Consider the following 27,017-nt stretch of genomic DNA (forward strand, 5'->3'; position numbering starts at 1 on the left):
TAACAGCTCACTACCTGTTTGTTGTGTAGTAGCAAACAAATGCTTTCAATGTTAATTATCGGTTTTCCTGACACACTCTGGACTGAAGTTGTCTTTTTATTCTATACACAGAGATATGCCAGTTCTACTCAATTCAGTGATCGAACTGAAAAGAAAAGTGACTTTAAACATCAATGTCTCCGCTGTTTGGAAGCTTAAAAGTCCTTCTGAACCTTATCTAGTATAATTAGTGCCTCTGGTGTACACACATATTTTCAAATGTATTTAAATGATTGCACAGATGATTCATTTTTACATTTCTAATGTTCATTTTCAGCTTTTTTTAAAAATGACTCTTTAACTCCTTATTTTTTATCTCTGAAAAAATAAGAAGTCACTGAATCAAACCAGACATGAACTACGTTGTTGCTAACACCTATGTCTGACACAAATGCATGTCATTCAAACACTCTCTGTGGTTAACGTTACACAGTGACAATTACAGGCTGCAAAGTGTTTAGAAGGGATAAGTCCTCCTGGATGACCTGAAATCCCTGTTAGGTACCTTGTTAAAATGTTAGGTATGTGTTAAAATGTCTATTTGTCCAGCTGGAATAAACATTATTAATGCCGGGTACAAAGATGGTTTCGGTTCGACTAGCTCATTTCTTTGTCGGTATGAAGTAAAGATTTTTTCCTCAATAACTTCTCAATTTTTATGATATTTAGGCTAATGTTTAAAAATAGATTTTCATGGTGCGGGTGATTTGACTGACAAGTAGTTGCGTTTTAGCTCTTTGACAAGAGGATTACAAGGCCCTTCTGTTACTAGATTGATCGAATACTGAATTGAGGCAGCATTTTTCAAACATGCCGTCCGCCATCCTTCAAAACACTTCTTCAGAATCCAACGGGTGATGTCACTTAGACTTCATCATGTCTTATACGGTGTATGAGTGAATCAAGAAGCAGCCACCGGGGTTATAAAATAGGACGTTGAGGTGCCAATACGTGCAGTTCCTTGAATGGCCACTTGAGGTCGGCTCCAGTCGTGAGTCGATCTTCATAGGTTCTCTTCATCGAAGCTCAACTTTACAGCAGAAATTGTTAACTGCCTGATAAAATAAAAGGTTTCTCGTCTCTCGAGCTGACTTACCCATTTGGACAACTATAGGAGGGGGGGGGATTTAATTTAAAGCTTCAAGTTGATTAGTCACAGGGTTTAGTGATTGGATGTTCATTTAACCTTTGGTGCTTACAAACCATCTTGTCATCTACTAACCCACTCTGAACTCTACTTTTTTATTGAACTTGTGCTATGATATGGTGACTAGACTTTGGAAAGAAAGGTTATATGAGGCGAAAGACGGGATTCCATGAAGGTGCATACAAGCTAGTTTTTAGCAAACGGCTGGCAGACATTTGTAGATGTCTGTGTGCCCCCCTGGAGTACGTTAGTCCAATATTTCCATTCTGTGCTCTGTTCTTAGTCTTCATTTACTCCTAAAGGAAATATCTTGATTTTTAACTTGCATACCTCATAGGGTGATGTTTGCCATTTTGGGTCAGGGTTATGATTAGACACAGGTTAAGGTGAAAAGTATTCTGTATTGCCAGATTTTGCTGGACAAGTGAATGCAGAATCAGTAGGCACATGACAAGATTTCTGTTGTTGCACTCTTGTGGTTTTTGTTTGTAGCCTGTAGAGTGTTTCAGCTGGCATCGGCTGCACACAAGAAAGCAGTCTGTGTGGAAAATAAAAGATGGGGCATACATCTGCAGTAACGCCTGAACCTATTTCCTGTTGTCAGACAATGATTGAACTTTTATTCATCTTAATAACCTGACAACAATCTGGACGTATATATGTCATCTTTGGCCTCCATCCCAATTTTTGCAGCTCAAGTTGCTTTTCAGAAATTGTACAATGAACAGGGCAAATAAAGGAAGTCTTTGCGGGAAAGAACACATCGTCTCCGGAAGATCTTATAAATTTGCCTTTCCCTGAGGCTGTGTTATTATTATTTTGACGTCATCAGTCGACAGTTAATGGATTCTTAAATTAAAATGAGGGGGGGGGAGCACATTTTCACAGAGACACACTTCATCAGCGCGCTGAAAGGGGTAACTGACCAAGATTCAGCAACTTCTTTGTTTGGTATGTTCTTCACTACTGTCCTGTGTATTTGCTGAGCTCAAAGCCTGCCCAGCACCTCCTGCTCCACACACACACATAACCCTAAAACACACCTGACTCACATCTGCACTCCACTGCGCTCACTTTTCCGGTTTACAGTGCTCTGATGCTCCGTCAGCTATAGGATGCAGCCTCTTTGTAGCAGAATCTGAGCTCTGACTTTTCTGGCAGGGGCAAGCGGAGAGAGGGATCAATAAAGTATTACGGTGTTATTTCACTCTGCCTGATGATATCTCTCCACCTGCCCAATGAAAATTATATCATCTTTAGTAAATATCTCCTCAGGCGAGAGTTTCTTGGGTGAGATCTTGTCAACTAACGGTGCGCTGTAGATCCCTTTAGAGATATCTGAGGTAAAATGGTCAGGAGCACATCGAGAAAATACAAAGGAGCAGACAACTCTTAAAAAGTTCTGTTGGGTTTAAAGTCATCGTAATCGTAATTGTTATCTAACTCATTTTATGGTTTCCTGACGGGACAAACTGTCTGACTGTTCACTACGACCTCTTATCAGAGCTGGTCATCCTATAACCATTTTTCAATATCCCTTTCCCCCCCCCCAAAATTGTTTCAAAACCAAACCCAGGATATTTCCACAAGATCCTATTTTTGCCTCTTTTGGATATTAAAAGCCGTTATAATTTTCTGTTTTCTCTAAAAGATAAAGATAAACTTTATTGATCCCCATTGTTGCTATCTAATTTTATATTCCAAATATTTAGCTAACTCTAAGACAGATTTTTCATGATTATCAAGCTTGTTGTTTTCCCCTCGTCCTCATTGGTAGCTGCTGGATTTATTTTTTTGCATTTGGTGAATTCCAAATTTTTAGGCTTAATCTGACACTTAATTCTTGGATGCCCTAATTGTTAGTGGGTCATAAAAGTACAACAGACCCTGCATGTTTTCTAAATGAAATCCATCCAATGTCCATTTTCTCAATTGGACGGCATTGGCTGACTTCCTGTCAGGGTTGTTCTATTCTGTCCAGCTTGAGGTGTGCTTGCAGTGGGCTCTGTTGAAAATGGACCCGCAGCGTCTTTGAGCACAGCATAGTGTAGTGGCGCTGCTGACACGCTCCAGAGTAGGATTGCGCTGCTTGCTGTGGAAACAAGAGCATTGACTAGAGTGGCAGCTATAACAGCGGCTTAGTGCGCGTTGCTAATGGAGCGCAGCGCGCACAGACCATGTGGAAATAAGCAGTTAAAGAACAAACATTAGCTTCTGATGTGGAGAAGATGCCGTTCTAATGGCTTGTGGGATATCACTCCACGACAGCTTCTGCTAACATTTTAAACCTAACTTTTTAAATGTGCAGTTTGGATTGCGTTGAGATTCAAAATGAGAATATCGAAACAACACTTTCAAATTAATAGTCTTTTCCTTTCTCAAGATCTCCTTCTTTTTAAAACTGAACTACGCGTACTCTGAGTATATAGCCCTGACTGTGCCGTACATTTTCTGTCTGTAAGGAACGCATAAATGAGTTTTCCTGCATTGAGGGTGAAGCCTTCAGTTGTCCTGCTCGGTGTCATGCTTCTCCCTGCAGAGTGTTTCAGAGTGTTTATCACAGCGCAGGTCAGATCTCAGCAGTCTATACTCCCTCAGCTCTCCCCGGTGCTCACGCCTCATTAACTCAACACACTCAGCTTGTTTACAGATGTTAATTACACACTGCAACTCTGATATTGATGAGGACAATCAGCATTTACCCTGATTGAGCTCTTATTGTGACCGTGGGACCATAGTGGCTCACCAATCAGTTTGTTGTTACGTGGCCTGAACTACTTTTTGATGCATATATTGAAGTTTGTGTTCAGCTAAGAAGGAACTAATGACAGTGTGTTCTGTGTTTCCTACTGTAATAAGCTGACGTTCCCTCAACAAGAAGGGTAATAAATGATGAGCAGCAGCAGATCGCTCTTCATCATTATTAGATTCCACGTATCATTAAGAGACGAGGAGCCAGTAAATGAGTCTAATTAAGAGGGATACATGTGTCTATTTTCTGCTGTCATTAATCTGACAGATAATAATCACTGGAATACTCCTTGAGGGACTATTACCATGGATGGACTCATTAAGAAAGCTGACAGTTGATCTTGCATTTATTGTTCTTGTTGCAGAACAGTGTGCTTAAGACACGACGCATGCATGTAAAATGATTTAACGATCGGGTTTCATTCTGTTTATTCTAGGGCTCAATTAAAAAAAAGATGTATATATTTAAAATTGATCTTAATATTTAATTTTCATGGAATCAATTTGATCACAACATCAAACCGACATTACACCATGCATTTAAAATGATCTTAAAGGACAGCTCTTCAGTTCTCTTGAACAGCTCTCATGTGTTTCATTCATCAAAGGTGATTGATTATGCCCCTACATTTCTCCCTATTAAGAGAAGAGCATGCAGTAAATGAGTCTATAGAGGTCTTAATATCCATAAGGACACACTGACTTCATAGTGTGTTGTATGACACATTTCTAGACTTCTGACCAGTTCCCATACTGAATCATTCCCTCTTTTACAAACTCCTTCACATCTTGATGGTAGATGGTGCCGTTCGCAGTGCTAAACTGTCCATCAGGATCTAATCTAAGCCCTTCACACAACCATCTGCATGTATTTTAAAGAGTAATTTGGTGTTCAGAGTCCGGCCCGAGGACACTTGGCCCTCCTGTGTACAAGAACCAAGTGCAGATATTCTGTGTATCTTTGATTTCTATAAATTCAATATACAGTAATTCCTTACTGAAACATGATTATAGAGAAATATTTGTATGACTGTATTTCATTAGTTCTTTGGCTTCCTTCCTTTCTAGGTTTGCTTAATTTAGGCCATCTGAAATTGTAGTTTTAGGAGGGGTGAATACGGTAAATTAGCCAAACTGAAAGAAAGAAAATCAGATTTATAACATGGATGTTATGCTCATTACAGAGTTTGCAGACTTAATTACTTTGCTACACTTGACCATTGTAGGCCTGAAGAGATTATATTCTGGATTATACAACATTTAAGTCTTTACTTCAGCTGCATGTCGCCTGTACTTCAAATATTGACTTTTAAAACATTCAAATGGAGTTCGCAAACCATATTTGGCACAACTTGAGTTTTTAAGGAACTATTTTTCCTGTAGTTTGAAGTCAGCTTCCTGTTTAATACCACTCTTACTTATTTTCCTCATCCGTCTACGTTTATATGTTTAAAGCTTATTTTTCAGGGCACATTTCCTTCTCGATTTCGCTGATGAAAAAAAAGGATTCAAAGGGTTCTTTCTAACTTTACTTAAAAAAAAAAAAAAAAAAAAAAAAACAGGTGTAGCCTGCAGATTTGCGGAAGTTGAGTTATTTTTTTTCTGTGGACACTGGCAGCTTTAAATAGAGCTTCGTGTGCATTCCTATTATAAAGGGGATAGGAAAGGTTGCAGAAAAACACGTGCATGTTTTTTTTTTTTTTTTTAACAGATTACTAATGAAAAAAAAAATCCGTGTAATGAGGTGTAATTCCCCTGTGCAGATTGCGGACACAGTTTTGTCCCTGCAGGAATATGGACCGTGGTTTGGCATTATGTGGGGATGTCCCGGTGCAGTGTGAATGTGAATGCAGGCAGCGCATGAATATTATCTCCAGCATGCCACTTCGGAAGTAGGTCACCGCTCACCGATTTGTTCACCATGTCTCCGGCTTCTGTGGGCTGCTCGGTCCGCGGATCGTTCCCCAGGTCCACAGCCCGACCGAGGACAGACTGAGGAACCAGGAACCACACGAACAGGATTATTTTCGCGGCGGGGTATAATCTCTATTTTCTCGACAAGGTAACGATGAATCGCAGCTGTAATTCCCGTCACAGTTGGGGGATGATGATAGGGTCGGTGGGTTGTCGAACAACTCGCCTGTAACACGAGTGATTGTAATCGCGTTGATATTAACGAGCGGATTGAGGATCGAGGATGGTCGGAGGGGGGTTTTGAGTCGTTTCTCCGCGGAGGATCTCTTTTTGTAGACTTCTCATATCTCAAGCCTGCACAGCGCTCCTGCTTCGGCATGCTGTCAGATTAACACCGTCCATTTCCACCAACACCACCATGGCCAACTACAAGCTCCAGTAGGCGAGTCTCTTATTCTACGTGTACAATCCTGCCTTTTAAATGTCTTTTCTGCGTGAAATAGTCCAGATTAATGAGTGGATGCGGCTGTGTTTGTGCCTAAACCTGCGTGGAAGTGAACGGAGGTGTTTACGGTGTCGGTGTTGGAGGATGGTTAGTCATTTGCTCCAGGGAAAAAGTAGACTTATTGGTGAAAGGTAAAGCCACACACACACACACACACACACACACACACACACACACACACACACACACACACACACACACACACACACTTGCGCGCACACACACACACACACACACACACACACACACACACACACACAGTAGCTGCCTCGCTCGTGCCTCGGGGCTCTCTCTCTCATGATGACAGCTCTACACCATGTCCTTGTTCTGAACGAGTGTGTGTGACAATCAGCCACCTCCTGCTCTGTCTAGAGATCAAACTACAGTCACTTCACTTAATGTGCCATCAGAGAGAGAGAGAGGAGTGCATCACACTCAGTCAGTCATTATTAAGTGGGGGTTTTATGTGTCAATTATGCTCCAGTTACTTTGAGTTGAACACGTCTTTAATTCCCTTCCGTCATTTTTCAGAAGCAGAAATATGTCTTTGAAATTGTTAAGTCTCATCAGTACCAAACCTGGGGCCGAGACCCCAAACAGGGTCCCAGCTTGAGAATGAAATGTTTAAAGGGATGGAGGAAAACATAATTCCTCTCCATCTAATTGTTGATATATTTCCAATGGTTCTTAAAATTGTGCCCTGTATAATATGGACTAAAAGAGCCAGAGGGGTGACAAGACTATTACCAGGAAGATTGAACTTGTTCCTTGTACTGAAAGTCATGTTAATGTATCCTGGTTGTATTTCTTCCTGAAGACTGGATAATTTAACATTTCCAAAAACTCTGTAAATTAACTCGTCCATAGAGGCGTATCTCTCTTTACTCTTTATTCAGAATAAAGTGTTCACAGTGCCGAGCCAAAATGTTTGTAAGACACTATAAATGATGGGATGCTCACTTATGAGCCCTGAAGTTAGGTTTCATTTATGTAAGTTGTCAGATGTTCATCTTTGTGTGTAAGTGTAACTGGAATACTTTTATTAGATTGAAATGGGGGGTGAGATAAAAGTAAGAAAAAACAACAGTTAATGTGTGAATGTCTCGGACTGTTCAGCATTTTACAAGCCCTTCAATTCATCTTTTAAACCCTCCACTCCTCTGAAGAACAAACGTAAGCTCATCACGTCATTTTTTATATTTCTCTTTAACACACCTGTTGGTGTGTTTTACATTTGAGAAGAATATTATTTTAATATATATTATAATACATCTTTATAGCCTAATATTCCAAGAAAAAACAGATGAAAAGGCTGAATTTAGCCAATAATCAGTGGTAAATCCTAAATTATTAAACATAACATGTCATTTTTTAGGTGAGTTTAAAGAAATACAAGAAATGGTCATGAAATGGGAAAAAACTGCACAGAGATTTTATATTTATGACAATTACAAATCAGTTTTCTACCCTACTATATTCAGTCCAAATCAAACAGAGAGGACTGTAACAACCAGTGTGCACATGTGTGGGTGCATTGATCTTATGATGTAGCTGCTGTGCATATCGCTGAGTTTTGTAGGCTTAAGAACCAGCAAACTGTTTTAAGTTGATTTTTCAAAAGCATTTTCACAAGCGTGTTAATACAATGTATACTGTGTGACCACATTGTTCATTTGAACCTTGAACAGATCTGTATTATTATTTGCTGTGGTCTGCGTGGTGAAGGTCTGGAGGGAAAAATAATGATGCTCTTCAGCGAGCCTCTGTCCCTCCATTGTGCCTGCTTGTCTTATTGAAATGAGGCAACTTGATTTGATATCCGCAGACAGAAACTCAATGCGAGGCTCCTTCTGTCCTCTTGTTATGTGGAAATTAAATTTCTCTCTCGTGGATTGTATTTCACGGTTCGGAGAGTCATGGGGCAATAAGGGCGGGCTGAGCTATGAGATGGTTTGAAAAAATGTCCGGGCGGACATTTGTGTCCGCTCCAGTCTCCAGAGTCAAATACGGTTGGCATTCGGTAGAACGTGATTCTTTGGAAACACTCTCGCTCAATTTCAAATGACATGAAATGCTGAAACAAAGCACAGGTTAGGAATCATGAACAGTTTTAAAGTTTAAGTGAAAGATAGGCATGTTTGAATATTGACAAGTGGAGAAATACTCAGATAACATACTAAAACTCATCACATCACTATTACTGGAAGTTGGCTAAAGAGCAGATTTGTGGCACACTCTGTAAGGAGATGAAGTTGCGGGGGTGAAAGCTGTGGATTACATTTTATTGAATGCAGAAGCAGTTTATCCAGAATTAAGATATGCTGGTGAGTTTTGTTTCTTGACTGCAGATGCTTGAATAATTCAGTTTTAATCATCGCACATTTCCTGTTCTATCCCTACCGTATGATACTGCTGGCAAAGAGGGGTGCAAAAAAAAAAAACCCAACAGGGATTAGCTGCATTTTATTCACAAGAAAAGACAACATATCGTACAAAAAGATTTAAGACACACAAACACACCCTGCAGAGTAAGTTAGAGCCTTTTTACAACTACAAGCCTCAAATATTCAATACTACAGGTGTTACAAAGATGTATGTTTTTTTTTTTTTTTGGCCTGCTGTGAGATTTTGAAATTGGTCTTGGATATTTGACCAAAGATGAACACATATTGTCTATATACAGTATATATTACATATTTATATGATTGTTGACAAGTGATTGTTTTGCTTTGGAGGGGCTGCTTTCTCATTCTAAATGAAACTCTGCAGCATTGTGTCACTTGTTGATTCAAACCTTTTCATTCATATAAACATTCATTTAGACCGTATAGTGTAATGTAGTGCTGAAACACTGAAAGCTATATTTCAACTAGCCTACCAAATGTACATTCATCTTCAGTATTTCTGTCTTTTCTCGAGTGGTGTAACGGATCACAAATCTCACAGTGAGGTTGGGATCAGGGAGTTCTGTCATGGCTTGTATCGTTTTGAGTTTTTAAGACAACCTTTCTACTCCTCAGCGAGCCATGAATCAATCTGTGCATTTTAACAGCACTATTCAGTTATTTTAATTCATCAATTTACTATTAATATAATAATCTGCATATTTTCAGTAACAGTAGGATTTGTTCCCCTCGCAGGGGAATCAACTTGACAAACACAAAATAGAAATATTTCAGTGAAGAATAATATTTCTTGTAATCTTTAAAAGAAAACCTCATTGTCCTCTTCTATGAGCTTTGACAATGACGAACACATAACTTACACAGACTGTTCATTTAGTGGATGTGTGTGTATATGTGCACTGGCTGCACCTGCAGTGTGAGTTGCTTTAGTCAGAAAAAAATAATGAAGAGGTCGGGCGCTGATAGCCTAGCGGTTACGACGCACGCCCCATGTACAGAGGCAATAGTCCTCAGCGCAGAGGCCGTGGGTTCAAATCCAACCTCGACCCTCTGCTGCATGTCATCCCCCCCTTCTCCACTCCCCCACCCCCTGTCTCTCTTCAGCTTTCCTATCTTATAAAGGCAAAAAGGCGCAAAAAGAAAAATCTTTAAAAACAATAAACAGGGAGTGTGTGTTTAAGGACTGTATCTTCAGTTTTTGACCAAACAGGGAGCACTGTACCAGAGCTTGTTTGACAGCTACAGACTAGAGCAGACTGTAATGTTACTCATGTTAAGTTTCTGATTGTTGTCACCGGTAACCACCAGCTGATACCGGCATGAAAAACGCTGATAAGGTTCGATGAAACAGAGAACAGTCAAAGCAGCAACAAAGTCGCCACACACAATGAAATATCAACGCCTTACGACCCATTTGTGTGAAAATCAGCGAACAACGTTTGTAAAAATCTGTTTTTAACGAGCTGAATTGTCTTCTTATTTCTACAGCTGAAGTAAACACTGCCTTCTTTTCATTGAGACTCTGCACATGGTTTGATCAGCAGTACATTTATGTTACACCATGTTCATACATTTTCAATTCATCTGTGGATCACATGTGGTCCAAACCCTGAGAGGGGATCAGAACTGATCAGTTTGGACCAGTGGCACCACTACTTTTCTCTGTCAGGTTTCACTGTTACCATAGTGTCTTTAGGGAAAGTAAAATGACTTCTAGCTGCAGATAATCAATTTTGAAAAAATGAGTTAATGCAGCATTACATTCACGTGAGCTGAGGTTGTTATTCCCAAGTTCCCTTAAACACACCTATTACAGCACAAGGAATAATTACTAGAATGAGTTAAAGAAGACATATCATACCCCTTTTCTACCTTTTAAAACAGTCCCCTGTGGTCTAAATTAAACATCTGTGCTGTGCTTTGGTCAAAATATAACATGAATCAAGAACCAGGGGAGGTTTGTGACCCTGTATAAACCAGCTCTCTCAGAGCACTCCGTTTTGGTCTTGTGTGTCTCTTTAAATGCAATGAGCCCCTCCTGAGTTTTCCAGGTAGACATCACTCCGCTATCGAATTTACCAGAATCCCACTGTGACATCACAAGGAGAGCAAATTCGAAACAGAACATTTTTTCTCTGTGTTGTAAGACTTATGCAGACCACGAACAAAGGGCTGGATGGGTTTATTTCACATTTTGTGGGTCAGTAGACACTCAGGTTACCCAAATAGATGTTCAAAAACACTGTAAAAGTGGATTTTTCATACTATGTCCCCTTTAAAGCAAAGCACAACATTTCCATGTGGACAGTAACGTATTGCATTCTGACCAGAAACAAATGAGCGTTCATAAGTGGCAGCTTGTTAAAGAACGAGTCCCATTATTGATCATATATTTGTGCTTTATTAATGAGACTATGTCTTGAGACTTAATCGGTAGTAAAAGCTCAATGACATTCTGACTGAAGAGACACTTGATATTAAAAAAAAAAAAACAGTGTTGACTTAGTTCTTGGAGGTCAAGTACCATTGTGTTTCAAGGCGGCAGCAAGAAAGGTGAGCTGTCTCTTCATGCTGCACACAGGAGCGTCATTGCACAAAGGTCACTGGCAGTTGAATCACCGAGAACTTTAAAGGTTTCTCCTAATTGAGGCGTTATTTTGTTTTGAGAGAGCACGAACGCATCTGAATAGCAGAGGATCTAAAAGCTCATTCAGGCGTCTTTCACTTTAAAGTAGCTGGGGACGCTTTGATGTACTCTGCAGCAATCTGTTGATATTGAAACTAAAGGGCTATCGTGTGACAAGCGATTCTGCTCCCAGTTCCGCTGAAATAAGGGCAATTCATGAGTCATTTGGTCAGAGTGTTTGTGGTTTCTTATGTCCCAAAACATTTTTTAAATGACTGTGTTCATTCCTCGGAGTAATTAAAAAGAGTTTGCTGCCCTTCTGACCTTGTAGAAATTGAAATATGGAGTCGGATGATTCAGTTTTAGCTGTCTTTTCATGTCTAATCTAATTCCCTACTCTTTGGTAAGCAATACTACCATTTACAGAGATCAGCCACAGGCAGCAGCTACAGCTAAAATTAAATCAGTGTGGAATTGTGACTTAGAGATCAAATCACTTCTAAAAGCATCCATCATATCAAACATTGAGCACACCACCAAAATGCCTCGCCTGCTTCTGCTCTGTACTTCGGTGTTCCAGCAGTGAGTGGGTGAATGCTTGTAATGTTGACCTCCTGGTGGACTGTGTGAGTCATTCATGTGCTTCAGCATAGGTTGAAAATGGTCAGTATTGATACAAAGGACAAAAAGGCTATGCAGCCAGAACATAATTAATATATAATGACCTCGGTGTAAAAAGATCTCAGTGTAAAAAGAGCAAATGGGAAAGAGTTTGGAGTAGAAATGGCTTCAGGCTTGAACGTAATGTGCTCTTTATCTTAGTTTCACGTCCATCCTGTGTGTTCAATGTGGTTAAGTTGTCTAATTGGACATATTCTCCAGGGACCTGGAAATTGACATCAAACCAAGTCAAATTGGTTGTTAAATAATGCATCAAAAGATCCTGTCTGTTACATTAAGTCTTGCTAAGATTCTAGACAAGTTTGGCTTATCTTTTTAAAGTAAATGTCTGATCTGTGTCTCCCTAGAAGAGCGTATGGACTCAGCTGATGATCCATGATGATGCTCACCGAAGGGTCTCTTTGAGCATCGGCCGACCATTGTCGTACCCTGTGGATGTAAAGAAGGTGTTGGACCGAAGCTGAGACTATGGTGAAAGCTCAGCCGAGCCAGCCTGTCAAATGCAGGAAACCCAAGAAAGCGGAGGGAGGCAAGGAGAAGAGAGTTGGCGCTAAAAAAGGGAAAGAGAGAAAGAAGGAGTTGAAAGAAAGAAAGAAGAAGAAAGACAAGAAAGAGTGTCATCGACATAAGAGGAAGACACTGGCGCTGGGTAACGGAGATGCACTGGACTGTTGCGTCTTGCTCACTCGCTTGGAGGAGAAAGGAGTTGTTGGTAAAAAAATGGATATACCAAAAGCTGGGAAGCACAAGCATGATAAAGCCAAAAAGAAGCAGAACTCCACCTCCATTCAAAGAAGGACCAAATCTGGACTTAAGAAAACGTTAGCAGGCAATCAACAAGCACTGGAACCAAAAAACAACCAATTCGACACCTTACTCATGTTTCCTGCACCCGTTCTTGAGCCACGCAGGCGAAGAATGGCCTCTCTTAACGCTGAGGCGGTCAACAGCTTGCTGCTCTACAAAGACGACTCTCTCATCTCAAATCTCACAAAGAAACGGCAGCCTTCTAATGAAGGTCAAGCGGCAGATAGTGGCTCTAAAGTTGAGCACAGAGGTTGTGAAACCAAAAAGGTTCCTCCAGGAGGGAAAGCAGACCCGAAAGAAAGACCTAAAAAACAAAGGCGGTCAGCGGTGGAGGCTCAGGAAATTGACTGGTTGGCTTTGTTTGCGCCAACGCCTCGGCGTCAGGCGGGCCTCACCGCTGCGACGCTTCTCAAACTCACCGGTGCCGCCTACGGAACCAAGCGGCACAAGAAAACTGAGTCCAAGTCTGAGAGTAAAAGTGAGGCAGCTGCCACGACTCACAGTGAGATTAACTCTAAGCCAGTGTGTGGAGGATCAACGCTGACCAAAAAAGAAACACATCCCAAACAAGAGGACCAACTAAAGCACAGAACACAGGGTACAGAGGATCCAGATCATTCCCAGCTGGGCTCTACCGTGAAGGGTTGTTGTAGTTTGTGTAAAAGTGAATCTCAGGATCCAGAGTGGAAGGCCAACACAGGAGGAAAGGAGTGTCTCAAACACCCACTCCATTGTGGGTCTTCACTTGGATTCTCCTTGAAAACAATCAAAGAGGAGCAGGTGGAGAGTGAGGTGTCTTCCTGCTACTGCTGCACCCAGGAGAGGTGTGTCGAGTACTGTCACAGAATGGCCCTTTTCCTGGAGGACAAAACTTTCAAGGAACCAGAGGACGGCTCCGTGTCCGAGGTGTTCCACCACCACCATCACCACCACCATCATCATCACCACCATCTTCAGTCCCCTCACCCAGCATCCATAACCATAAGCCCACACAGGTACACTTGCTTCCCAGGCTACTATGTCCACTTTAGCCACCCAGACTCCTCCCCTTCTTCGATTCCACCCCTTGCTTTGTGCTCCAGGAGTGGCAAGAGGCCCAAGCTGCTCCCCAGCAGGGGTTCGCAGCCCTCAGGGATTACACACCCGGTGTACTGCTGCACCTCGGTGGAGGCGTGCTACACAGAGCCCTCCAGGATCAATGGCTACCCGGCCTACACCAATTTGATTCCAGCCATCACCAGAGGAGGGCGCTCCTTCAGCTCAACAGACTGCACCAAATGTAACCACGGCATCAAAAGAGGTGAGCAGGAAATAGATTGACACTTCTATTATTACTTCTTGTCAACCTCCGGTGGTGTGTCAGAGTATGTTTGAAGAATTCCGTTAATGCACTGGTATTTGCACTGGTTGTATTAATGTAACAACACTGACAGCTTCCTTTAGTGCAGAAGATGTAAGTCTAAATGACATAATGTCCATGATCTCTTTGATTTGTCAGTGGTCCAAGGATGTTCCTTTCTCTAAAGCTTTCAGCGTAGTGTTGCATCCGCTTCAATCATTGAACCTTCATTTTATTGCTCACATAAAATGTTTACACCTGTTTAGATTCATCTTAAAGCTCACGTTAGGAGTTTTTTAAATTTTTTACACCGGTTATAAAACGGACTGAAATCAATACTGATGCCTCTATATGACCTACAGATGAAAACAAGAGCATCAAAAACATGACTGATAATGTCTATATAGTTATTGTTAAAGCCTATTATCGCTGCTAGGTGTAGGTGTCAGATCAGTCAATTAACAGCACCCTGCAGATACATTTTCCACAGCAAACATTCCCAATGAGGGATATTATGTTCGACCCTTAAAAGACTACTGGTTGAAGACATTTGTCAGAAAACACTTCTTATACATGCACAGGACAAAATCAGCAAAATAATAAGACGAACCGCTTTGTCCAAAGGGGCCCCAAAAGTTACTCAAAGGAGCTTCAACGGCTAAATAGCCAGAGACCTCATTCCTTTTGCAAAAGAGAACTAATGCTTCAGTCTTTCGCATCAAACGCGACATTATTAATGACCTCATTATGCTACATTACATACAGTGTAAAATGTGCGGTAAATGGATATGGATGGATCAATATGTGATCAATATTTGCATGATAATGTTCAGGTTGATCTTAAATGAAAAACATAATCCGGAGCATGATTAACAACACTCATATAAGCTTAAAGTTCAGATTTTAGAGATCTAATTCAGTTTAAGACACTCAGAGAATTTACTTCACAATAAGTTGAAACAACAATGTAGCCTTCACCCACGAACTTGGTGTTCAAAGATTCTTACTTTAAATATACAATTTAAGTTAATTTTGTTGCATACCATAATTTTGCTCTCCTGTCTTTTGTCAGATGAATGAAAACGAATAAGAAAAACAAAAGAACCAGCTCCTGTGTCAGCTCCTGAAAAAAGCAGACATCCTTGTTGAAAAAGACATTGTCATGTCAGACTGATTGGAAGGTTACTTTAGCTAGACACTGTCAGGGTTATTTCCTCAGCTCCCTACAGAGAAATTAAACTATTTTTACAGGCCGATTAACACTCTCTTTAACAAGGAAACTGAACTTCATGAGTAAAATCGCCGACCCCCCTTTAACTCTGACAGAAGGATTTAGTGATAAGTTTAAGTATTAATTATTGCCAAGCAGACTGTAGTTCTAAGCTTTTTTTATATGCAGCACCCCCCATCCCCTCTAATCTGACTGCCAAAGCAGAACAATGTGCTGAGAATAGCTATTATGTCGGGGGGGGTTAAACTACCATTTTGGAATGTCACTTGAGTGGGAAGTCACAAAAAATATCAGATACAGGCCAAGACCTCTTTTGTCTGAGTTTGAATACAGGCTGCAGGACGCTGAATATGAGGCCTGTGCAGCTGAAACCTAATGAGCTGATTATTTGAGCTCGTTTGTCAGCAGTTAGTTTGCTGAGTTAGAGACAGAAATGTGAGCCAGAACAGAAAAGAAGTGTGACGTCTACGACATTCAAGAATGAAGTGTGTGGATGTATGGTTTGAAACACCTCAGCTGGACCTCACAAAGCACTAATTACACATGAGCACACACCACTCTAATGATACTGCGCTCTCTCTCTGCGCTCTTGGTTTCCAGCAGCCAAAACCAGGTCAGGCTAAGAGGGTAAGACGCATGTTCTAAAGAGCTCTTTCATTCTACATTTCAGCATTTTTTTTCTTCAGTTTTTACAACTAAGGACTAAACTCAATACATTGAACCGTGTTACAGTATGAAAAACACTGCTGTATGTCACGGAATGAACTAAGGTTAAACAATTTAGGTGTTTGTCCTGGGGCACGTTTAAATCTGATGAAAGTGTGCATCGTTTTTATCTGGTTTCCACCTTAAACAAGATGTTTCTCTGAAACGGACTCACACCGTGCAACAGGCTTCCAGTAATGCTGTGGTAAGGGGTTTCATCCAATCAGCAGTAAAAATGATTTTAACTGCGCCGTGTCAAAGAGGCAGTGCGCTTAGTTAACTGTACGTCAAATGCAGGATAGGATACACGAGAGCAGAAGCCTTTTCACTGAAAGACACTCCCTGATTTGATACCACTCATTCATTGGACGCTGCAGCGGATCAGACTTAAACGAAACTTCAAATCCCAAGAGTTTACTAACGGAGAATAGACGGACCTTAAGACAGATGCTTAACAGACGTTGAAACAAAGCGACAACCTCTGGTCTTGAAAAATGAAGCCAATGCAGAGGACTGTTATTGTGCGTGTTTCATTAGAGTTAATGCAGTGCACATTTGTATAGAAACAATCAGCTGTAAGGATCGACTAACGGCTGAGCGGTGATCGGCTGATGCCATCGTCACAAATAGAAGTCGCTTCTCATGGCACTTTGGAGGAAAGGAAGTCTCGAGTCGTTCTCCATCTGCTCTCCATGCACTCTGTTGGGAGGGACTGAGACGCAAGGGAAGGACGCGAATGAGGGATGCATGGATGTAATTTAAGGAAACTGAAACGAAGCCTTTTGAAACAAAGTCATCTCTAATGTTCATAGTAACACCTGTGCTCCAAATGTCTGACGTCAGAAAGACCACCCACACAGGTGTTGGCCCTTTTCTGCCCGATTAGACCTTTTCTCAGGACTGGGGCGGGCATTAACAAAAAAAAAAAAAAAAATTGATTGACATCTTCCTCACTCGCCTTTTAATTTTGTTGAACATGTTGAAGCAAAACAACTTATTGTTACAAAGACTCAAGTGACCTCATGTGATTGAGATGTAATTAGTGTGAGTCTAACCACCTGTGTGGGTGTACTGATGTAGTGCAATGACATCATGATGTAGTAATGTCGCTAGTCAGCAGCGGTAGAACAGCCTTAACTTAAAGCACTCCTGTGTTACGTCTGACAGAAGAAACAGCTCATTCTTTGTTTTGGAAATCAGCAGTTGAATTTAAAGGCAGTCAAACACACTCTGTCTGATATGACTCATAATGCTTCCATTATTTATGGCCAAAAACCCCTTCGAGTTTCTTTTTTTTTTTATCAGAAGAAAAAAAAATCTATGCTTGCTTAGGCTCTGCCAAATGTTTTGTTTTATTTTATTTTATTGAACAGCCACATAGGCCCAGTAGGAAAAATACAAAATGCTGGACCTCCATTGCTGCTCTTTGTTTACTATGTCGCGCTTCTATGTGCCACTACTGCGTAGCTGACGCAGCCATCGCCGTCCATCTGACACCCCGCTTACCAAGTAAGAATACAGTCTGCTGTAGAAGATCAGGCTTAACTGTACCAAACTGTACTGAACCAAACTGGAACGATTGGTGGAAAAGGGGCTTTAGCCCTCCCCCTTAGCTCTGGCAGACCAATCGTTGCTAGTTTATGTTGGCTTATTATCAAAGACACCATAATCAACAATTACAGTTCACGTAAAAAAAATACAGAAGGATTCACCTGGCTCCGTGTGGCCTTGTTTCGCGAGGGCTTGAATTTAGTTGACATATCGTTTGGCATAAATTGATTTGTAGTTGGCAGCATATAAATGTTGTAATTGGTAGAAGTTAACAAAGTAGCCAAATGATTGACATTGTTGGAGTAAAAAGAGGCTGCTGATGATGTTGGACGAAATCGATCATTAATTTCCCTTAATGTCATCACAACAACAGTATCAAGGAAGTGTGAACGACCTGCTATTGTTATTTCACACAGTAACAGTTAGTGTTCTCGATTCTCAGCTTTATGGGACTTCAACAGTGAGTGTGTCAGTGCGTGTGTGAAGAGCTGTTAAAGGCTATAATTGGCTTTAATTGATGCTCTATTTTTTTTTCTTTTTTTTTCTGCTGCTTCAGCGGAACTAATAAAAACTGGGGGTCTCTTCTGTAACCTTGTTAAAGGTTGTTGATCACTGATGATGCTTCCTAAAGGACTCTGTCACACTGTCTCTCCACCTTAATATGTTTTTGTTTCTCTTCTCAGAAGACTACCCATCAACACTCGGCGACCATCACAGCCCCTCCTCCATCCCCATCTGTCCCAGTCCCCGGACCCTCACTGGCTGCCCCATTTCCAACGTGCCTCCAGCCGGCCAATCAGTGCCCCACACCCAGACTCCGCTTTCCGATCCCAGCCAACCGCAGCCTCCTCTGCAGGTGGCAAAGGAGTGTCCCCAGAGTGCCAAGTCGCCCAGCGGGTCCAGGTCTGGCACGCGCGGGACCGGCAGCATCGGCTCGGCTGACTGCCCTCTCAACAGGGACAAGAAACAGAAGCTCGGCCCTGCCAGCGTCGGAGGGCGGACTGTTGCCAAGCAGCCGAAGAATGGACGCCAAAAAACCACCAACGGCTGGCGGCCAGTCGGCGCGCCCTATCAGAGGGAAGTTTTCTCTGTGGTACGTAGAGACAGCTTTGTAACACGGCCATGATGGTGCTAGTTTTCATTAAATGGGGTGTAAATGAAGCTGACTTACAACAAAGTCTTTTATAACAAAAGTTCATTCACAGTTCTTTTTTGTATCTGTCATACACCTGATTGTCCTCATTTCTACAAGACACGTAGATGTAACACAAGACACTAGATTCACAAAGAAGCTATTTTACTCTGACACCATGCCCAGAGAGGGAAGCTCGAACACTTTCACAATGTCATTCTATTTATCCCCGGTTGTAAGTCATTTAAATTTGAACACCCTGACAACAAATTTCACCCAATCTTGATCAATAAGAAACTAAGTAAAAACATCATATTTGAAAACTTCTTAGCTACCTTTGGACAACGGCTAATGAAGAAAGAAACAACAAAATATTGGATTTAAGAACACTCCAGCAAAATATCAGACAACAACTAACATTCAGCTATTTCTAGATATTGTTTCTGTATGCGAGGAAGTGGCTGAAAGCTAATATTACTGATTGATGTTTTTATACAATACAATATAATAGGCTTAAATTCCTACAGCATATTTTTTAGCTTGAACAAATAACTGGTGTACATACTAATGAGCTAATGTAGTTTTAGCTATTGTTACGTGGTACAGGAAGTGCATTAACATTAGCTAATGGGTTATCAAATAGGTTCTTGTTTTACTTTGACATATGACCAGATTTACCCTCCATGTTTTTACTTTTAATTATTTCAATTCTCTCTCAGTTTCTTCTTAATTCTGAAATAGTGTAATGATAATGATTGTCATCCTGTACCACCTGGAATACAGTATTATGGCATTACAACAACATTTGAGCTTCCCTCCCTCAGTGTGACATCAGAAAGAAAAGGGCTGCTGTGTAAATGTGGTGACTGCCCAGCCTCTCACATCTTATCAGTGGAGTCAGTGTTTCCTGCTGCCTGTGTTCTCAGGGAGAGGAGGCGATGGTTTTAAGGACATGTTATGAGGGAGTGGAGAGGGACGGGGAGCTGATTTGTGTCAGAGACGCCGTTCTCCTGAAGTCTGGACCGAGGAAGAAGACTCTGCCTTACGTGGCCAAGATCTCAGCTCTGTGGATGGAGCCAGAGACCGGTAAAACACGTGATACGCACACTAATTACCTTACAGCACAGGAAACTGAATTGATGACGTAATTACTGTCTTGAGAACGGAATTGAACTGTGTGTTTTTACTTTTTCAGGAGAGCTGATGATGAGTTTGTTTTGGTACTACCGTCCGGAACACACACAGGGGGGACGAAACCCAAATGTACATTGTGAGGTAAAAACGCAAATCCTTTTACACCGTTAAATACTGGTTTGTCGAGGTTAAGATTTAACAGCAGGACACTTTGGACACAGCTTCACTGAACCATGTGTGAAATGTTTTCATATAGAGGAGCAGATTATGACAAACTGCATGTAAGCGGCTAGAATAATTCAGCTGCATGCCATGTTACCAGCAACATGTATAAAAAAAAAACGCTGAAACTAACAATGAATCGATTTCGAAGTTGTGTGTATCCAAAAACCCAAAATAGCCCATTCCTCCATGTTTTTAACCTCCATTGTTTCGTAGCAATGAGCCACACAGCTGTACTGGATGACACATCCCTTCATTATCATAAACATTGCCCCTTCAGTTTATTTCTAGACAATCCCACACACAATCCTGCTGCTGCAAATGGGTTTGTTGCTAGATGCAACACTACATTTCTGGTTGTGGACTTATTATGAGACTTGCTGACAACATGATAAATAGATAATTATGTTAAACAATAAAGACATTTTTAGTTTAATTCTTCTCTTCGAATAAAATACTTTTAAACCTCCTCCCATGTAGTTTTGCATTCATTTGCTCCCATCTGAAAACTGACTTTGCATAAAAATGAGAACATTACAATTCAAGAGAGGACTTCTAAGCTTTTTGGCCAAACTCAGAAGCTGAAAAAGCAATCTGACACACATAAGCAGATGGACACACGTGTTGAGGAGCAGCTTCTGTTTTTCTTGCTTCCTGTCGTCAATAATCTCCCAGAGGGACATGTTGCACTTTATTTAATCTTCAGAAACAATAAACCACATGAAGTCTGTCATTTGTCTGCTGCACTAACAAACAACAGACATATCGGAGCGACACTTTGAGAGCAGCAACAGAGCTTTGACTTGTATCCCTTTGAATCATTCTTTGCATCTGGGAGTGCAGGTGAGACAGATGTGCCTGTGTTGAAAGAGGTAGAAGAATGTTTGTTTTAAAGACCTTATGCATGTGTGCAGCATAGGTGTGCAGGCTGTGAAGATCAAAGTTACATTAGAGTCTTTGTCTGCATTTTCACCAAAACAACCCTGGACTGTCCCATGAGGGGGGGGGGGGGGTGTACTTTCTGCTAACAGGGGAAAGAATCTAGTGAATACTGCTAAGTACTTGACCAATTAGAAATGTTCAGTGCTGCTGCTAATCCCACCCCCATAGACCCTGGTCTTTCTGATAGCCCCCCACCCCCCAAGCAAAGAACTTTTAAGTCGCTAAATTACAGTCCACAAACTTCATTTAAACCCTTGTCCCCTCCTCTGGAAGGCCTAGTTGGAATACGATCCTGCAATGAAAATTCTAATTTGGTGGATGATCTCTTGTCTTGTATACATGGATTTAACTGAAGACTGAAAATCTAACTTTTCTTGCTCCAGAATGAGATCTTCGCGTCTCGTCACCAGGATGTGAACAGCGTGGCCTGTATTGAAGACAAATGCTACGTCCTAACATTGGCACAGTACTGCCGGTAAGAAGAAGAAAATACATGTACAGTATATGCACGTAGTACATTTTATGGTGGCTATGGGAATGTATTTCTTGAATAGACATGTTGCTTTTGAAAGATTTACACATTCACGTTCATGTTAAGCCGACAGTTTGATGCTACGAAGAATCTTTGTATTGTTCTTCTGAACAAGCAGGTAGGCAATTCAGTCTGACGTTCTGTTTTTGTGCTTCGTCTAGATTTTGTGCCTTGGTAAAACGCCGTAGGGAGGGTGTACGTGACAGCGCCGCCTCCCTCCTGGTGCCACCCATCGTTGGTAATGCCATGCCCACCCACCACTGTGTGCCCGATGATGTCGACCCAGAGCTGGTGTATTTCTGTCGACACGTCTATGACTTTCGCTACGGACGCCTCCTCAAAAACCTGCAGTAGCATCTGACAGGACATGACACAGATTACGATGGGATGTGAGATGATGTTACTCCGGTTACATCCTCCACAACTTCAATTAACTACAAACCGATCTGCTGCCTGTGTGAGAGGAACTGGACGTTTATGATGAAGGATTTATAGATCAACTCATTTTTTTGTTTGGAATTCGTTTTTCACACTTCCATGCCACACATTTATTTAGTGAGAGTAACGGTCTGACATATTGTGAAAGGATTGCTATGGCTGTGTAAATGGATTGTGTCATACATGGCTCTCTGGTGTCGTAGCAGCTGTGTGAAAAACCTTGAACCTACTCTGCTGTAGAAAACGCTACTGTAGCTCTTAGAAATGTGACATTTGATAGATATGAACAGAGGTTGATGTTACATGTTGATTACGTCACTGTTTGAGTGACAGATTTCAGATGCATAATGTGTCACAATGAAATGTTATGGTTGAAGAAAAATTTGAGGTATATAGGTATTGCGCCCCTTTGGTCATTTAGAAGAGAAGACGGACGAAAATGTCTCAGTGGCTGAGGACATCATCACATTTATTATAATATTTCTCTCAAATTTTCAGTAGTAAGACGTTTGGCATTTGGAGAATTTCACTTCCTTGCCCTGAGTAAGATGAGAAGATCAATACCACTCCCATGTCTGTACCATAAATATGAAGCCACTACCAGCTGTTTGGTTAGCTTAGCTTAGCATAAAGACTGGAAAAGGTGGAAAGCTAGCCTTGGTATTGACTGAATCAAGAAAGATGTTTCCCTAGGCTAGCTGTTGTCTATTGGCTTTGGACTGGGCAAGGCTAGTCGTTTCCTTTTGTTTCCATACTTAATGCTATGCTATGCTAACTCGCCGCCGACTCCAGTTTAGAAATCTTCTGAAACCTTTTTCTTTTTTTCTGATATTGATTTGGATAATTAGACTTTGAGAATTTGACAGAACCTAGAACCACTTTGAAACTAGTCTGGTAACAAACACAATATTGGTGGAAAACACTGACAAGTTGACATTTTTTTGCTAGTTTTGACTTAGAGTTGGAGACAGCATAGAATGTACTGTGTTATGTTTATGTCACCTGACACCAGTTGATTTTTGAGTGAGATAATTGGACATGGTATATAGAGTTGATTTTTGAATAGCTGATATCCAATACCCCTTTTTTATAGCAGTATTGGAGGCCGATCCTGATACCAAATCCACTCCAGTTCCATGTTAATCAGACAGAGCGCTATTGGTCATCTCATCAGAATCTTGAAAGTTAAGCAAATAAGCAAACCCATCTTATATTATTGAATAGCCATTTGAAGCATACTGTGGTGGAATAGATCCTGAACACAGTGCTTAGATCAGAAAGATGAAATTCATTTTTTTTTTTTAAACCACTCTCATTAATAACACGGAAGACTATGAAATGTAGAAATTCTTTAGTTACACCTCTTGTGGGTTTCTCGGATAATTTCAGCTTTCATGTTATATTTGTTGCTCTAAAAATCAGCATCTGTGGGGATGTTTTTAATGTACAACAGAAGCGCACTCTACAAAGAAAGCACAGTTCAGTCTGCTTGATGTCGCAGTGTGGAGATGTCCAGTTGCATTGAGGGGATTTTTGTTATGCCAATTATTGAGAGTATTTTACTTTTGTCAAAAGCTGTTTGCCAGATGTGTGATTTGACTCTGGTCTTAGCTGACTGTATATTTGCTTTTATTTTCCTGGATGAGTGTCTGTTTTTAGCAGATGGCATCAGTTAGTCACTTATATTCTTGTTTGTTCACCGATGAGATGGTGAGTAATGTATTGAGTGTAGCATTTAGATCAGTGATGATGATTCATTCCTACGTTTGAGAGAAGATAAGTATTTATTTCTGTACTGAGATGAAAACATAATTTATTTTCAAAAGATGATTTTAAAGAATAGAGTTTTAGATGAGTGGCGTTCATTCCTAAATTTAAAGGTTAAAAATGTATCTCCTTTTAGCTACACTGTCTCAGATGAAAGTGTGAGTCATTTGCAATAGTATTTCTGTGACTGATAGAGCGTGCTTACCCAATTCAGACCCACTCAATGCTGTATTAAGATCTTGAAATCCTCAAGATGGATTTGAGGATTTGGAGTATTTTGAGGAATCTCAGTTACATTTTGACGGACACCTGTGAACATGTGAACAGAGATGCTTAACCTGCAGGACCAAAATGTACCTTCACCCTTCCCAGCTTCCTGTCATTATCCTTTCAATTCTCTTCAGATGATGATGCTTTGCCTCTATACCTTTAAATGCTGAATGCTATAATGATTTAAACTCACCTTGCCACAAGCCTGTGCCCTTTATCTTGCTGCCTTAGAGAACATTCCCAGCCTTTCATTTAGAAATGTGTACCAATACAGCCTGGGGAAATGAAGCTTTTTAGTCTGCTGATTGTGATTCCTAAATGCTTGAGATGCCTCTCAGTTTCATCACCTTCATGTGATCTTATGGGATCTGGAAGGCAACACAATCATTTTGACCAAGGTCTGTACACGTTAGCTAGAAATGTTAAAGATCTTTATTATACAACTCAAAGCATTCGACAGTCTGTGAGAAACGGCAGTTTACTTTACTGTTAAGAGTTAAACAAGCAGATTGATAACGTTGTGATATACAGTGTGACGCAACAGCTAGCTCCAGGTTAGATTAGCTTAGCATAAGGACGGCAAGCGGTAACAGCAAGCATAGCTCTGACTGAAAACAAAAAAACTTTTACCTTCCAGAACCTTTACAAGTAAAAAAGAAAAACACATTTAAAAAGTAGCAACTTACAACAGCTGTTGCTCTCGGTCTCTTAGTCTTTATGCTAAGCTAAGCTAATTGTCTGCTGTCATTTAAAAAAAAGTTATTGATGTACTTACCAAAATATTGAGTTGCATAAAATATAAAATCATTATCCTCCGATTAAGTGTCCACCTGAATACTGATGTTTCAAACTTTTATCTTTTTCTTTGCCAAAATGTACCTGACACCACAATCTTGCAGTGCTCCAAGGAGGTTGGCTTCAGAAAAATTGAGATGGTGCCCTTAACCACATTTTGGTCGAATGACAAGATACTCAATAATGTTGCTATTTGGATGGACAGTAAAAAGAAGTAATGATTGAAGCAGTACTTAAGATGTTTAGGACCTTCAAACTACTGAGATCCACTTCACAAGCACAATGGTGAAAACCTTGTTGTTAAAACATAGACTTGGGGTGGAATTTCATACGAAACTGATCACATCCTGCCTACTTCTGCCCTACGCCCCTTTATAAAGGGAGCTGTGACTTTATGTTTAAGCCTAGAAAAAAACAGAATTCACAGTTTACTAAGAATTCATATTTGACTTTAAAAAAAAAAAGAAAAATAGACCCTGCCTTTTCATCCTGCTTTTTTTTAAACCAACCAAAGGCAATTTGTACCAGATAAACAATTTTCTGACAGAATCATTTCTGCAAATGATTGTCAAGAAACGGCAGTAAAGCCCACACAGCACAATAAAATAAAGCAGAATATGGAATAGGTACATTTGCTATGATTTGGTTCTGAAATTGAAAACCCCAGTGGGTGTTTACACGGTACAGATTATGGCTTCAGGAACCCTTCAGCAGACTAATTATGTTTAATCAAGATGTGTGATAATTATGTCTTAATTGGTCCTCTGTGCCTGTTCCCCTTAACCCGTCTTAATTCCAAGTTTTTTCCATGAAGAGAAGGACGAGCGGTAGCTGTCATTTTTACCCACCTTCCAAATGCCTTTCCTTTTTTTTTTTCTCAGATGACACCATTCTTATCTGTAATCACCACAAAGAAATGTTTGCACCAAAAAGTGACAGGGTAGGTAGGAGTATTTGAAGAAGTATTTCATTATCCCCAAGGTGTACAAAAACCTAAACTCTGGTTCTTCTGATGTGAATTTCTGTTCATATTCTTTGCATGGCATTTTTGGAAATATCTTGGAAATATTAATCACAGCACAGAATATTTGTATGGTTTCAAATTGACCTCTGTAATATAAGAAAAATATTTAATTGTAATAAATAATATATGAGTTTGAGCATGTGTTGAAGTTTTTTTTATGTCAAATTAAACTGGCAAATACTCTTTAAAGATTAGAGCTGTAGTACTGACTGTTGCCCACATGATGGCTCACTCAACCAAAATACGAAAATCTGACTGCTTGATCAGATATGATAATCACTGTGATCATAGCACTCAGAGTGTCTTAATATTTTATGAAATTTAACACCCAACATTCGGGACAAAAAAATCTGTCAAAATTACTTAATAGGCTTGCAGAATAATTGTGTCAATGTAAAAACACTTAATTTAGTTTGTTAAGGTGTTTAACTGTAACCGTGACAAAATCTATTCAATCAATCACTTCTCACTTTTTCTGGCCTTTAAATGTATATCAGAATGATTATTCTGAGTTAAGGGTGGGTGGGGTGTTCTAACTGGGCTGTATAATTATTTATGATTATCTTTCTACTGCATCAAAATAATCTGAATTTTCGGAATATACATAATAATAATTATATTGCCATTGTCTTGCCCTCTTTGTCTCTACATGCATCTGTTACGTTGCGTATAACATTAGAAGAAAAACAAGTTAGAGCATTCTCAAAGACATTGTAAATCACGTAACTTCAGCAATCAGCTCTGTTGAATATGTATGAGACCCCTGACACTACTCAACCAGGTTAAGAGGTTTAAAAACAGATGCATGCCAATCATTTGCATCTATAAGAGCAAGAATGTATAGTTACAGTAAATGTCAGAGTTCATCTGCTTCAATTAACAATGTGTTATACAAGCTTGGTTATAGGGTTAAAGAATGTACCACAAATAACATTTAAATGTTAGAAGATGGCCTTCAGATAATTTCTTATAGGGGTTCTTATTATATATTAAAAAATAATATATTCTACTACATTTCTGAGTTGCTACATGACATTTGTAAATACTATAAAGTCAATGT

General features: G+C 40.3%; 1 protein-coding gene across 1 annotated transcript in view; it reads left to right on the forward strand.

Moving 5' to 3' along the window:
• The window catches only part of bahd1 (bromo adjacent homology domain containing 1), a 34,482-nt gene extending 8,389 nt beyond the window's left edge, over window positions 1–26,093 (forward strand). Inside the window, exons 2-7 of the mRNA XM_061062602.1 lie at window positions 12,416–14,175; window positions 18,385–18,794; window positions 19,760–19,919; window positions 20,029–20,108; window positions 21,515–21,606; window positions 21,825–26,093. Coding sequence (XP_060918585.1) covers window positions 12,537–14,175; window positions 18,385–18,794; window positions 19,760–19,919; window positions 20,029–20,108; window positions 21,515–21,606; window positions 21,825–22,017 — 2,574 coding nt within the window. The 5' untranslated portion in view covers window positions 12,416–12,536 and the 3' untranslated portion in view covers window positions 22,018–26,093. The remainder of the gene's footprint in view (window positions 1–12,415; window positions 14,176–18,384; window positions 18,795–19,759; window positions 19,920–20,028; window positions 20,109–21,514; window positions 21,607–21,824) is intronic.
• Window positions 26,094–27,017: the final 924 nt, after the last annotated feature.

Source organism: Labrus mixtus, chromosome 18 (genome assembly GCF_963584025.1).
Source record: "Labrus mixtus chromosome 18, fLabMix1.1, whole genome shotgun sequence".
In the NCBI taxonomy this organism is placed as follows: Eukaryota; Metazoa; Chordata; class Actinopteri; order Labriformes; family Labridae; genus Labrus; species Labrus mixtus.